General features: G+C 34.5%; 1 protein-coding gene across 1 annotated transcript in view; it reads right to left on the reverse strand.

The window, feature by feature from the left end:
- Positions 1 to 1,883: 1,883 nt before the first annotated feature.
- Positions 1,884 to 13,670, reverse strand: part of HTR7 (5-hydroxytryptamine receptor 7) — a 216,143-nt gene continuing 204,356 nt past the window's right edge. Inside the window, exon 4 of the mRNA XM_016151274.2 lies at positions 1,884 to 2,055. Coding sequence (XP_016006760.2) covers positions 2,027 to 2,055 — 29 coding nt within the window. The 3' untranslated portion in view covers positions 1,884 to 2,026. The remainder of the gene's footprint in view (positions 2,056 to 13,670) is intronic.

Below are 13,670 nucleotides of genomic sequence, written 5' to 3' on the forward strand. Positions count from 1 at the left end.
CCTCAGATTTACACAAAGGAGTAACTAGTATCAGAAATGCAAGTAAGCAGGTAATATAAAATATATTTTTATTCACTGAATTTTTTAAAGCCTTTCAATGTTTAAAGGAAATATTGTAACACTGTATTATAAGGTTTACAATATATGTATATATAATATACACGGTATCAATAGCCCAAAGGATAGCATAGAAGGTTAAATGGCATTATACTCCTGAAAGTTGGTATTAATTCTACATAGATTATGATGAGTTAAGGATGTAATTATAACTCCTAAAGCAACCAAGAGAAGTAAATCTAAAGAGATATAATTTAAAAGGCAATGGAGATATTATGGGTTGAATTTTATCCCTCTAATATTTATATATTAAAGTTCTAATCCCTGGTACCTCATAATGTGACTTTATTTGGTGATAGGGTCATTTTTCTCCAATCTATAATTAAGATCAATTTAAAATGAGATCATTAGGATGGGCCTAAATCCAATAAGATTGATATTGTTATAAAAGAGTAAATTTGGAGTCAAACATGCATATAGAAAGAAAGCCATGTCAGCATGAAGATACTCATCTGTAAGCATTTACAAAATAAATCAAAGACAAGCATTTTTGTAGAAATTGACAAGTCAATTTTACAACTTACATGAAAAGCCAAAGAACATAGAATGGCCTAAACAGTCTTGGAAGAAAGAACAAAACTGAAGGACTTTGTCACATGACTTTAAATCTTAGCATAAGGCTACAGTAATAAAGGTAGTGGCCTAATAACAGACAAACAGACCAATTGAACCTAATGAAGTCAAGAAGTAGATTGTCTTATATGGTCAATTACTTTCCCACAAAGGCACCAAATTTAATAACCTTGGGAAAAGAAAGGCTTTCTAAAAAAATGGTGCTGTAACAACTCAATTTTCACATGGAAAGAAATATAAGTTATGAACACTAAGTCATAAATAAAACTTATTTTGAGGTGGACCACAAACCAAAAACAATAAAGCTGCTAGGATAAAATACAGAACACTACATTTATGGCTTGGAGTTAGGCACACATTTCTTAATCAAGACATAGAAAGAAATAGTCAAAAAAATTGATTCATTAGACTCATCAAAGTTTAAAAAGTTTATTCATCAAAAGACACCATTAAGAAAATGACTAAGTAAGGCTCAGACTAGAAGAAAATATTTGTTAAACAGTTTACTTTCAAAAGATTTACTTTCAAAAAACAAAAATAACTACTAAAATTTAATAACCAAAGGAAAAATAATCCTGTAAAAATGAGCAAAACGTGCATAGATACTTCACAAAAAAAGATAGACAATAAGCCCATAAGCAAACACTCAACATCATTAGCTCTCAAAAACAGCAAATTAATATCGTAAGGAGATACCAATACACACTCGCTAAGATGGTGAAAAGCCTGACTAAACCAAACGTTGGGAAGACATGGAACAGCCTTGTGGAAATGTAACAGAGTAGAATCACTTTGGAAAACATTTTAACTTTTTTATAAAGTTAAATATATACCTTATTTTCCAAAAATGAAAATACATGTCCATGAAAAGACTTGTTTAGGAATGTTCATAGCATATCTATTTATAATAGCAAAAAACAAAAATCAAACAAACAAAAGCACTTGTAAACAACTGTTGATTTACAAACTGACCCCTGTCCACAGAAGGCAAGGAGAGACCAAAGAAAGGGGCAGATGACTCCAGACTGGTAGGTGGCAATTTTGATAAGCAAGGGAACTTACTTACTGGGCTTGTCCTGGGTAGCCAAAAGATGAGTAGATAGATTTTCATATCCACCTGCCAAAATAAAAAATGTATGTAGAGGCCTCACCTATGTTCAGTCACTAGTTAGTAAAAATAGGCACAACATACATTGCTCCCTCAAGGCTGCATTCCTGAAAATATCTCCCACTCCAGGGATGGGGGGCAGCACTTACAGTCCAAAGACAAGGGAAGGGGTGAAGAACCTCTGATTGCTCAGGTCCTCCTTGTGGGTCAGATGGTGGTCATGTCCTCTCAACGACCTCCTCCAACAACGCAGACGCCTATCAATAGGAGAATAGATAACCAAATTGTAATATTTTCATAAAACGAAACATATTCAGCAATAAAAAGAAATGTATTACTCATACATGCAACAACATGGATGAATTACACAGGAGCTATGCAGAGCAAAAAAGCCAGGCACTTAAAAAGCACACATATGTGTGATACTTTTTATATGAAATTCTAGAATAATCAAGACTAATCTAGAGTGAGAAAAATCAGGACAAGTTTGCCTTTGTGTGCAGAGATCATTGAGAAGGAATTTTTTGGAATAACAAAAATGTTCTGTCTCTTGATAGGGCTGGTGGTTATACTGATATATGTATTTTTTAAAAATTCACTGAGTTGTACACAAGATTTATGCAATTCATTGTACGTAGCTTTTAAATTAAAAAAACAGAAATCAAAATATAGTCAATAATATTGTCAAAAATCTGCACTGACAGATGATTCCTAGAATTAGTGGGAGTGATCACATTGTAAAGTATAAAAATGTGAAATCACTATATTGTACACCTGAGACTAATATAACCAATATAATATTGTATACCAACTACTTAAATAAAACAAATATAAAGCAATACTGAAAATAAAAGACAATTCTATAGGGAAAAAAGACATATACACATGCCACAGACATAAAAACAAAAACTATCAAAGCCAGAAAGAATTTTTAAAATTCTACTTATAAATGCATATAATTGCTGTCTCAGATGATTGCCACAATATGCCAATGAATTTCTAATTTGGAGTCTATGGTACTCTGAGAAACACTAGGGTAGTGTATTAAGAAAATACAACTTGGTAGCTTTATCTCAAGTCAAAGAAATGAAAATACGTTGATAGAATTTTGTCAAATTTATTTTTCTCCAATACATTATTAAAGACATACATACATGCTTTCAATAGCTTTCTTGAATGTGCTAACAAATATCAAAATAAAACAGAACTCAAACAACTATTAATGAGATTATTTGGAAGTATGATTTCTTAAATCTATGTCATTGGCTGGCTGGGGATTTTTGTGTAATATGGAGACCTATACTGATATTATAATCAATAGAATCATACTTTATGCTTATGAAGATGCTTCTAATTGTTATGATAGAATTAAATATAGTAATATTCCTTGGTGTGGAGAAAGTGTAAGAATCTCCAAGATGTTGTACCATGAGGACAAGTTTGAGATCCACTGTCATTGTCACTCAGGAAGGTGAAAGCATGATGCTCATTGATTTTATAAAGAAAGCATCTCGAAGAAATTAGGGGTTCAGCTGAGTCTTGAAAGATTCCAAAAGGTAAGGAAAGACTAGGGAAATTCTAGCTGAGACGATGTAGCATTGAAGTTACGAGGCCAGGTTTGGGTGTGAAGTTGACATTAGCTCAGATCCTGGCACTGGTGTTTATTAGCTATATGATCTTAAGCATTCTTCTAAACCTCTGTATTCTTGTCTCCATTCATAAAATCAGAAATAACACCTGCTTTTTCAGGGTTGCTGTGATAATATGTACATGATGTTTGGCACAAAAGAAATCAAAATTAGTAATTATTATTAAAATGTGTGAACCAAGTTATAGATATTATAAATAAGCCAATCATTGAGGGATTTTTTGAGGTGACCAATTTGCTTTTTTCAGAGAGTTTTTTCTGGAAATGAGTGGGAGATAACACTATTTAGCTTCGTATATGATTGGAGGAGTAAATTATAAAAAACATTTTAAGTTAGGGTAAGGAATCAGATTTAGACACATAAGTGCCCAAAGATGCATTTGAATATCACTTACAACAAAGGACTCCATGCCGTTTAAATTAGAGAAGTATGTATCTTTTCATATGAGTATAAATACATGTATATAAATATACATATTTATATGAGATAAATTCTAGATATTTACAGATATGCCATCACAATGTTAAGATATTCAAGGAAACAATTTATTCCAATTATATCTTACTTATTTGCCAAGAAAAATGACTAATTTTCCAACCTGGTGTTTCCCAAGGGAGGTTTAACTTGGCTGCAATTTTTAAAATTTATTTTATTATGCCTCCTGGACTTCATTGTTAAAGGTGTTTGCTCACAAACATATTGCAACAGAAGAAAAATTCAGAGAAGTAGCCAAATATATTTCCACACAGTTACCTATTATCTCAAGAAATAGCATCTGCTTCAATTATGCTAATGAAATCATTCTGTAACCCATAATGGAGCCTGGTATACTATTTCCTGCATATAGAAAATAAAAACAGCAAATTATGCTAATTTCAAACAAATGTACACCCAATGTCTCTTACTTATGAAAAAGAACAGCTAGCTGACCTGTTCAATGATAGAAGCAATATCTTTCTCATTTGGCGTTATCTTTTTTCTAACAATTTTAGCCTTAAAAAATGATTAGGATACTACCCAGAAAATAGCCATTAGGATATTGTTATACATAATGCATACTGAAATGGTAAAATGACATAAAATTATCTATTTTTTTAAATAGGATGACCACTTCTACTGACAAAACTGCTGCTTGACCTTGTTTTCCAAATTTCGGATGATCTGCTAATTTGCTATTTCCTTCATTTTTTCCCCCTATTTCCTAAGGCAAAGGAGAAGGCTTGCAGCCATTCTCCTTTGCCTTAGGAAATAGGTTAGAATTGTTTCAATGTTCCAGCCCTCTCTCAAAGCTACGGTTAATATATGTGGGTCTCTTCTTTGAGCCACACCAAGCATAAATCCAAAACCACAGATATTATCATAGACCATATTCCTTGAGCCATTGGGAAGAGCATGAAAATTAATATGCCTAAGTGAGTTTTTGCTCTACAAAAGATACCTTCTGCATTTCATGTAACAGGGCTTTCCAGACCACTCAAAATTTAATTCAGTCCAATTGCTGAGTCCCTAGCTCCAAGGAGATCTCTGGCTCCAATAACTGGTTTTCTCTCATTGCCTTGCACCCCAAGCCTCAACATTCTCTTTGCTCACAATTACATGAAAATTGTGTTGTATAAAATCGCCAAGATAGCCTTGAGCAAAATGAATAGAGAATCACTCCTGGGATGAAGAAGAATGTCAGCCTTAGAGAGAAGAAAACTGATAGGTTCCTTACTGCCTCAGGTTAAAATTAAATTCCGTTATAGCACAGGAGGTTCTTCCCATTTCGATATGTGCCTACCTCTGCAGGGTCATCTCTTATGATTCCTTTTTTCCCCCACACAAAATTCCAGCCAAGGTGAACATCCTTGGCTTCTTCTGAAGCATAGAGTGCTCTCTGTGAATTTGTTCACACTATTGCCTCTTAGAACTCTCTCTCTCACACCTCACACGTGTACCTTCTTCTATTTCACTGAACCAATTTCTACCTATCCCTCAAACCTCAGTTTAGTTGCATTTTTTTATCCTTCCCTGACGCTCCCAGATTCTCCCTAAATAACATTCCTAGGGGCTGTTACAGCACCTTCCAATACTTTAAAATTTAATAAATCAGTAAGTTCCTAGGAAGGTAAAATGAAAATACAGAAAATACTGCATGTCTACAGTAAAAATAAAATAGAAATAATATAAATCAAGGTTTTCACCTCCACACAGGCTGAATCAATTTTGGAGAAGTTGGGTCTAGTCTACAGTTTAAAATTGGGTGATATTAAATAAAAATAAAAATAAAAATAAAGATTTCTGTCTCCTCTTTAGGAAAAAAATCAAAATATCTGGCACTATGTCTCCTATATTTTAACATGCCAAAAATTAACCAAGGTTGGGAAGCAGTTAACCCTTTTCGAGAGGGTCTTTGGGTTCTAATTCACCATAATCCCCATTTACTAGCTGCTACTTGGCTCATTCACTACCTTATTTTTGTTGTTTACTGGACTATTCTAAGCATGTAGACTTGCAACCTCAGACAGAGGGTTGAGATTACAAAGATAATCTCCACGTTTATGTTAATAATGTGAGAGCAAAGGTGAGAAAAAGAAAAAGGACTTGCTTAGGAGATTTAAAAACTAGAAGAAAGGAAGAATACAGGGAGGGATACATATCCAGCTCTTCTACTTCAGTAACTTCAGTTCTAACTAGCTTGTATATGGCTTTTTTTTAACCATCAGCCAGAAAACTAATGTCAAATGGTCAGAACTATGGAGTCAAAACTCTCCACTTATCTAGGCAGTCTAGTACCTGGATGCAGGTAGTAACTGGACCATCATGTCACAGAACTAAGTTTCTAGTGCATAGCCATCATTCAAGGATGTGCTTCGGATGCTACAATTTGATACCTTACATGGCCCTGGTGAATGAAATGGGTGGCTCATTGATTCTCAGTCAAAGAGGAAAGCATAAGTCCAGTGAGAAAATCCACAAGAAAAGTTCATGAGAAAGCAATTTCTGTACTTCATCATAGAATTTTATTCCTTTCAAAAGCTAGGGTATCCTTTAGGGTATGATCTTATCTCTGGGGACTAATGAAAATACATTATTTCTAAGAGATGCAAATTTCTACTTTAGTGTTATGAGAAGACAGAGACACTTTAAACCATAAAATGTGCATTTTATGCTTCAGGGAGAAAGACTTCCAAACATGCCCTGTCGTCCAAAAAATAAATAGCTTCATAAAACTGTCCCAGAGACGATGAAAAGGTTTTAATTGTATGAAAAAAAAATCTTCTGAGACACAAAATGACCAGAAAATGTAATTACTGACCATAACATTATGTTCCTCATGATATTCAGAGATCCTCTAGAATATCCCATTCTATACAGGTGAAAAAGGGTGCTACCACATTGAATTAGTTTCCTATTGCTATAAGAAATTTCATTGCTTAAAACAATACAAATTTATTATCTTGCCATCTCTGGAAGTCACAAGTTCTAAAATCAAAGTATTTGCAGTGCTGCTTTCTTTCTGGATGCTCTAAGAGAACTTTCATTTTCTTCCTTTTTCCAGCTGCTGGAGACCACTTTCATGCCCCAGCTAATGGACTCCTTTCCTCCGTCTTCAAAACCAGCAGTGTAGCATTATCAAATCTCTCTAGACTCTGACCTTCCCGCCTCCCTCTTATGGATCCTTGTGATTATATTGACCTACCTACATTATCCAAAATAATCTCCCTATATCAAGTTTTTAAATCTCAACTGAAAAATTCCCTTTTCCACAAAAGTTAACATATTCATAGGTTCTTGAGATTAGGACATAGACATCTTTTGGGAGGGGGATGGGGTTCATTAGTCTGCCAACAAGACACATTCATTGGAGTTGTCAGGTCCAAATCTGACAGTAGGAGGGTAATGGGAATAAACAAAGTGCATTTAGGGAGCTCTCAAGGTGGTTTCAGGCAATACGAAATCACAGAAGAAGAAACATTCTATTTTACTATAGTTTCATACCTTTGATTTACTAATATATTTTTTAAAAAATTGTTCTTAGAAACATTTTATTGGAACTTTGTTTATGTAAATAAGATCAAATGTAAGGAATGGATATTTAGTGACTGAATTTTGTCCTAAACTTTGACCAGCATAATCTCATTACATATTTAAGTATTTTGAATAATATAAAAATATGGAGCTGTTGTATAAGAAAAGATAGGGATTGAGTTTAATACGCTGTGATAATGAGACCCTGTAGTCCCTAATGGGAGAACAGGACCTTCAAATACAGTCATGAATCGGGTGTGTGTAAGTGTGTGTGTGTGTGTGTGTATGCACACGTGAAATAACAGTAATAACTAACATTTATTAAGTACTTACTCTGTTACATATGGAGCAATTTCTACATTAACCTTATTTTACAGATAACAAAACTGAGGCACAGAAAAGTGACCTACCCAAATTTCAAACCTTTGTAAGTGATGTCTGAAATTTGAACCCAGGTGTTCTATCTACTTCAGAGTCAGAATTTATAAGGGTCTAGAAGTTTTTTTTTTTTTTTTTTACCTGTTTTAAGGAAATAAATTTCAGGGAAGAGCTAGAAAATGGTAGAATACATAGTAGATATTCTTTTATATATACCAAGATATAAAATATATACTAATTTTCTTCACGTGGACCCAGAAACCCTAAAACAAACATCATTATTTGGATTTGGAGCTCTTCTCATTATAATTGACAGAGTTAACCATATACATATTAAAAAATATATTACATTTGTTTATAAAACAGAGGAAGCAGGAATTAGGACAGTACTTTTCACACACATTCACATACCCATGTTAAAAAGTAAAAAAAAAAAACAAAAAAACAATGCTTTGATGAGAAAAAAATCATATAAGGAATGCTTTCCACTAAAACCTTTGTTTCAAGTTCTCCCACTTGCCTCAAGGATCCAATGAACAAGACACCTTACATCTTCCCGAAGCTGATGGTAAAGCTCTTCAAAGCTAAAGCAATAGTGTTAGATGAACATGTGTCAGAGCTGGAAACTAAACTCCTTGGGTTCCACGCGCTTGCTGTGTGTGTCCACCTCTCGCCTTCCACACACTCTTTCCTACCTGATACCTTGCATCCTAAGCCTTTGACTTTTCAATATCCTGAAATAATGTAAAATTGTTTTTAATGTGGTGGCTTCTTCATACAACATTTTATGATTAAAATTGCTATTTTGTAATTGGTTGCCAATAACTCCACCCCTTTCTCTCTGAATCAAAGGAGGAACACAAGCACATGCACTATAAAGAAGAAAAAAATAACATAGAGGGTAATGTGCACCTCCAACGGGCCCAAATTATGATAACGTAAAACTTATCTAACAAAATCAACATAAATAAAAACCATAAAACATTTCTTATATTACAAAGGGCGACAACATTTGGAGCTGGAAGGTGTTTTTATTTTACCAACTCTCACATTTTCTTAGAGGAAGTAGAAGTTCAAGAGGGAAAAATTTTGCAAAAGAATCGTTAGAACAGTCTGTTTTGAAGTTGTTAGAAGTCAAATTGCTGACACTGGCCCACGTGCATATCTTAATAATGATGACTTACTAACAATAATCATAGTAATGCAAAATATTTTTGAGTATTTTCATTATGCTAAGCTCTTCACTAGCAAAAACTCATTTAGATTTCCCAAAAGCCCTAGAGGTCAGGTTTTACTAGCAACCCCTACTCTACAGGTGAAGGATCTGCAACTCAGAAAGTTAAAATAACTTCACTAAGGCTGCATATCTAGGGGGTGGCAAGCAGAGTTTAGAAGCAGAACTGACTCTGCAAGCTGAGCTCTTAACTACTATGCTGTGTTTAAACAGGCTGTGTGCAAACAAAGAGATACTCATGCCTACACACACACACACAAACACATACACACATTCACACATACCATTGATAATAGGTCACTCTTGGTTCCTTTTTTCTAATTTGTATATTCAAATGTATCAAATGTAGCTTCCTTAGGACATTCAATTTCTCATCTTTTAATTCTTATCTCCTTGTAATTTTATTTAGGCCTGAAAAACAAGAACCTTTCACTGTGTAACCACTACCTTCTTAACTAGCCTGAGGAACAAACCAGGTTCTAATGCTAGTTAGCAACTGCTACCTGATCTTTGCATCAGTACTTTTTCATGGCGGTTTAGCTCCTTCCAAATCTCAAAATTGCTAAGATTTTTTAGCTTAGCAATTATGACAGTTATCCAATCCATGTTAGCAGAATAAATCTTTGAAAGTTTTACAAATGACATACTACTATAAAAAGGAAAATCAAATGCCTTGGGGTAGATCCTGAACAACACGACCATTTTTTAGAAAAAATGTTTCCCATCCTAAAGAAAATATATACCTTAATGTCCTTCTTTGTTTATGTCTTCTGGGTCACATTTGTCAGAGTAGTAAGCAAACTACTATGAAACAGGACTTTGTACAATCATTTATTTTTATTTTTCCAACAGTATTACCAAGTAACTATTATTATCCACATTTCCCAGTTGATTTGGGGGACATGGGGGCTCAGAGAGATTAAGTAATTTACCGAGCTTGTAAATGGCAGCTCTAGATTTGTACCTAGGTTTTCTCTGACCAAAAGATTCATTCCACTCTAACACACCACTCCCAGAAGGGAACACTTTCTGCCTGGGTGTCCCAGTTCTTTTCAATTCAAAGCGGAGTGCACACTGGTGGGTGTACCTTTTATTGTGTCTGTATAAATCCTATTACTCCCACATCGATTTTCAAAGAAACAGGTTAACTCCAAAAAGCTTAAAGGTGGTAAAGGTGGGAGGAGGTAGAGGTCATGATTGGAATGCCAAAAAACATTTACTCTAAGGCAATTTCACATATAAACCTCAGACATCTAAGGTCGTCTTTATTCTTAAGGCACATACAAAAGGTCATTTTCCAGACATTCATATCAGTTTGTCAGTTTCTTGTTTGTCAGGTCCTCATAGATAAAAATCTGTCACTAGTGACCATGACAATTAACTTTTCCTGGACTGAGGTCTCCTCTTCTCCTCTCTCTGTTCAGTGGGCACCCAGGATAGTTGAAAGAAAACATAGACCCACTATTTTTCTGAAAGGCGCTCTTTCAGAATAGCTTTGGTTTGCATTTATGAAGACACTATTAGTTGCTTTCTAAATAAATCCTTCTTGAGGCTTAAAGACTTTCAATTGACTCACACCTTCATGGTAAAGAAATTCCAGAATAATACATCATTTTCTTTTAAAAGACACCATAAAGCTAAGAATATATGAAATTATATTTAAGAAAAACAATTTAATTTGAGTAAGATGTTTTAACGTGGAGATTTTGTCCTTCTGGTATGTGGATCTATGGTTATATAATCAGCTACAAAGATTATTATTTCCATATCCTAAAACCCTAACAAATGCCCTCAGGAAGGCAGATTGCCTCAGACAGTGAGAAGATAAAGGACCTGACTAGAAGAACTGCTAGTCCCTCCCTAATTCCAGTTATTTGTGAGAGGAGCCTCCTTAGCTATATACATTCATGTCCTCAGCCTTCAGCTGCCCCTCAAACGGAGGTGAGAACTGAAAGTTCGTCTTCACTTTGAATGGATCCTGTACCACCACATGTGGTTCCAACCCCACATATCCATGTCTTCCTGAAGCCCCACCTGACCACCATCCTTAAACTTTGGGCTCTCACTTCCAGCAGAGCCATTTTAAAAGCACATATCAACTGTTAAAATATATACTTATCTCAATAATTTTATTCCAGAAATTTCCACCAAGAAAATATTTGGATATATTCAAAGACTTAGTTATAAAGTTGCTCCTCTGAGTTTAAACAATCAGGAATTGTTTAATTTAGTCATCAAAAATGATGTAGATTTCCATGGCATAATGTCAGTGGAAAAACACAGGTTATAAACACTACATTTCAATCCTCTTTTTACATATGCGCACACAGACACACATGCACACAGATATGCACCTAGGTACATACATGGTGGGAATATGGGTATTTTCAATTTTCTTTTGTCTTTATATGTATTTTCTATTGTTTTCTAGAATAAGGTTTTGTAATAAATGATTCATTTTTGTTCTAATTTTAGTTTATGTATAAAAGATGAAAGAAAGAGCATAGAAACAGTGATGAAAAAGAGAACGTAAATGAAATACCTTACCTCTTTCAGACCATTCTCAAAAGTCATCTAATCGATGCCAGCTTCTTTAGCCCTCTGCTAAAATTGCAGCCTCCACCCTTGACAATCACTGTTCCACTCCTCACTTCCTTTTATCTCCATAACACTTTTTGCTATGTCATCCATCTAACATGTTATATATTTTTAGTTTTTTACTTTGACTTCTCTCCCCATACGATGTCAACTCCTCGAGGGCAGGGATTTGATTTCGTTCACTGCTGCATCCCTGGTTGTCTCTAGGACAGTGAATGGTCCTACTCTGTTAATGCTCAAAAAAAAAAAAAAAAAATCTGTGGAATGCCTAACTACAGAGGAATGGCTCAGATCAGTACTAAAAATCAACAAGGTTAGATTCTCTAATGAGCCAGGCTTATAAAAATGCTAAAAGTATCAAAAAAAAAAAAAGAGGAAGTGGTGAGATTTTAACTATATTCAGAGCAAGATAAAAATTTGATAGGCTACTGATTAAGATAGTACAGGGTTAGATGATGAGAAAAAAGATAAAACTTCTCTTCGTTACTTTCCTTCTCTCTTCTTTAAAGGATGATAGTGAGAAAGGTAAAAATAGTAATAAAGTTAAGGACACTGAAGACTAAAGTACAAGAGAAGAATATAAAAGACCTCCAGTTGCTCTGCATGAGGTCTGCCCTAGATGACTCTATCACTCTTTCTGGGAAGACTTCCATATGTTTTAGGCATCTATAGCACCCTATGTTACCTTGTTGTAACATCATGATTTATTACAATTAATTACTGCTCCATTTAGAAGGTCAAATCTTTGAATATGAGCACTGTGTTTTATTCACTGTTGAAGCTTCAGTGTGTACCCTAGCACAACCTTCAATAAATATGTATTTTATTAATTACTTAACTACAAATCAAGATACTAAGAAAAGTTTCAAATTAGTGTATTGATCCACACAAAGGGAAATTTAAAAACCACAGAGGATTAGAAAAGCAACAAAGATAGAGGAGATAATTGTCTGATTTTACAAAAGTAGAACAAATATTTGGCACATTGTTCACTGACATGTTTTGTTGTTGATCTCAGGCTAAATCCTATACTGAATAATTGAACAAGACTTTGCAAGCACTTTAGAAAATAAGCTGTAATCAATAGGGGTTGCCATGAGTTTGCTGAAAAATATTCTTGCCCAGCCAGCCAGATTTTCTTGTTGGCTAGGGTTAATAAACATTTTAGAGAACTGGAAGAAACTTCTGATTTTTGCACGGCACTGAACAAGGGTTCATATAATATCTTTGTTGACAGTGTATTACGTATATCAGGTGCCTGATAAAAGTAGATTGGACAAGTGAGTGCAAAAGGTATTAACTGAACCATTTCCTTCAAACATTTTTTAGTGATTTTTCTTTCTTTCTTTTACTAATCCATGCTCTTCAACCTTAGGGCATACATTTATTCTTATCTGCCAGGTCTGCCAAACCTTTGTTTAAAGAATTGTTCCAATTATATATATTATACTAGGTATTACTCTATTTAATTAGGGAATTTGAGAATTGGTTTATATCAATTATTGGGCAACAGGGAAGCTTGATTCCATTTATCAGTTTTGCCTTGGAGAACACTCTGAGGCAGGTCGAGTCAGGTAGCTTTGTTTTTCCTTGATTTTTCTCTTGCATCCCTTCAGAATCAAATTCCAGTTGTACTCTCATCACCCATTTGTTACCCTGGTATCTGCATAGAAAGGACATCAACCTGAAATATTTATTATACTAAGTGTTGAGGGTTGAATGCTCTATCACTACTGGACTTTTATATTAAAGGAAGATGACAGAGGGTAATTCTTTATTTACATGTAGTAACTGACCTATAAAGGCATAAACAACAGTGTGCATTCACACAAACTCAAACTCGCTTCCTCTCATTCTCTGATACATACATATGCTCTGGGAACAGGTCTACACAAACCAATGCATACACATACTCACAGACATCACTCACACTGATGTGACATAGGAAGCCCTGCATGAATTCTTTCTCCTTTCACTATGTATAATAGAATAAAAAAGCATT

Source organism: Rousettus aegyptiacus, unplaced genomic scaffold (assembly GCF_014176215.1).
Source record: "Rousettus aegyptiacus isolate mRouAeg1 unplaced genomic scaffold, mRouAeg1.p scaffold_m13_p_6, whole genome shotgun sequence".
Taxonomy (NCBI): Eukaryota; Metazoa; Chordata; class Mammalia; order Chiroptera; family Pteropodidae; genus Rousettus; species Rousettus aegyptiacus.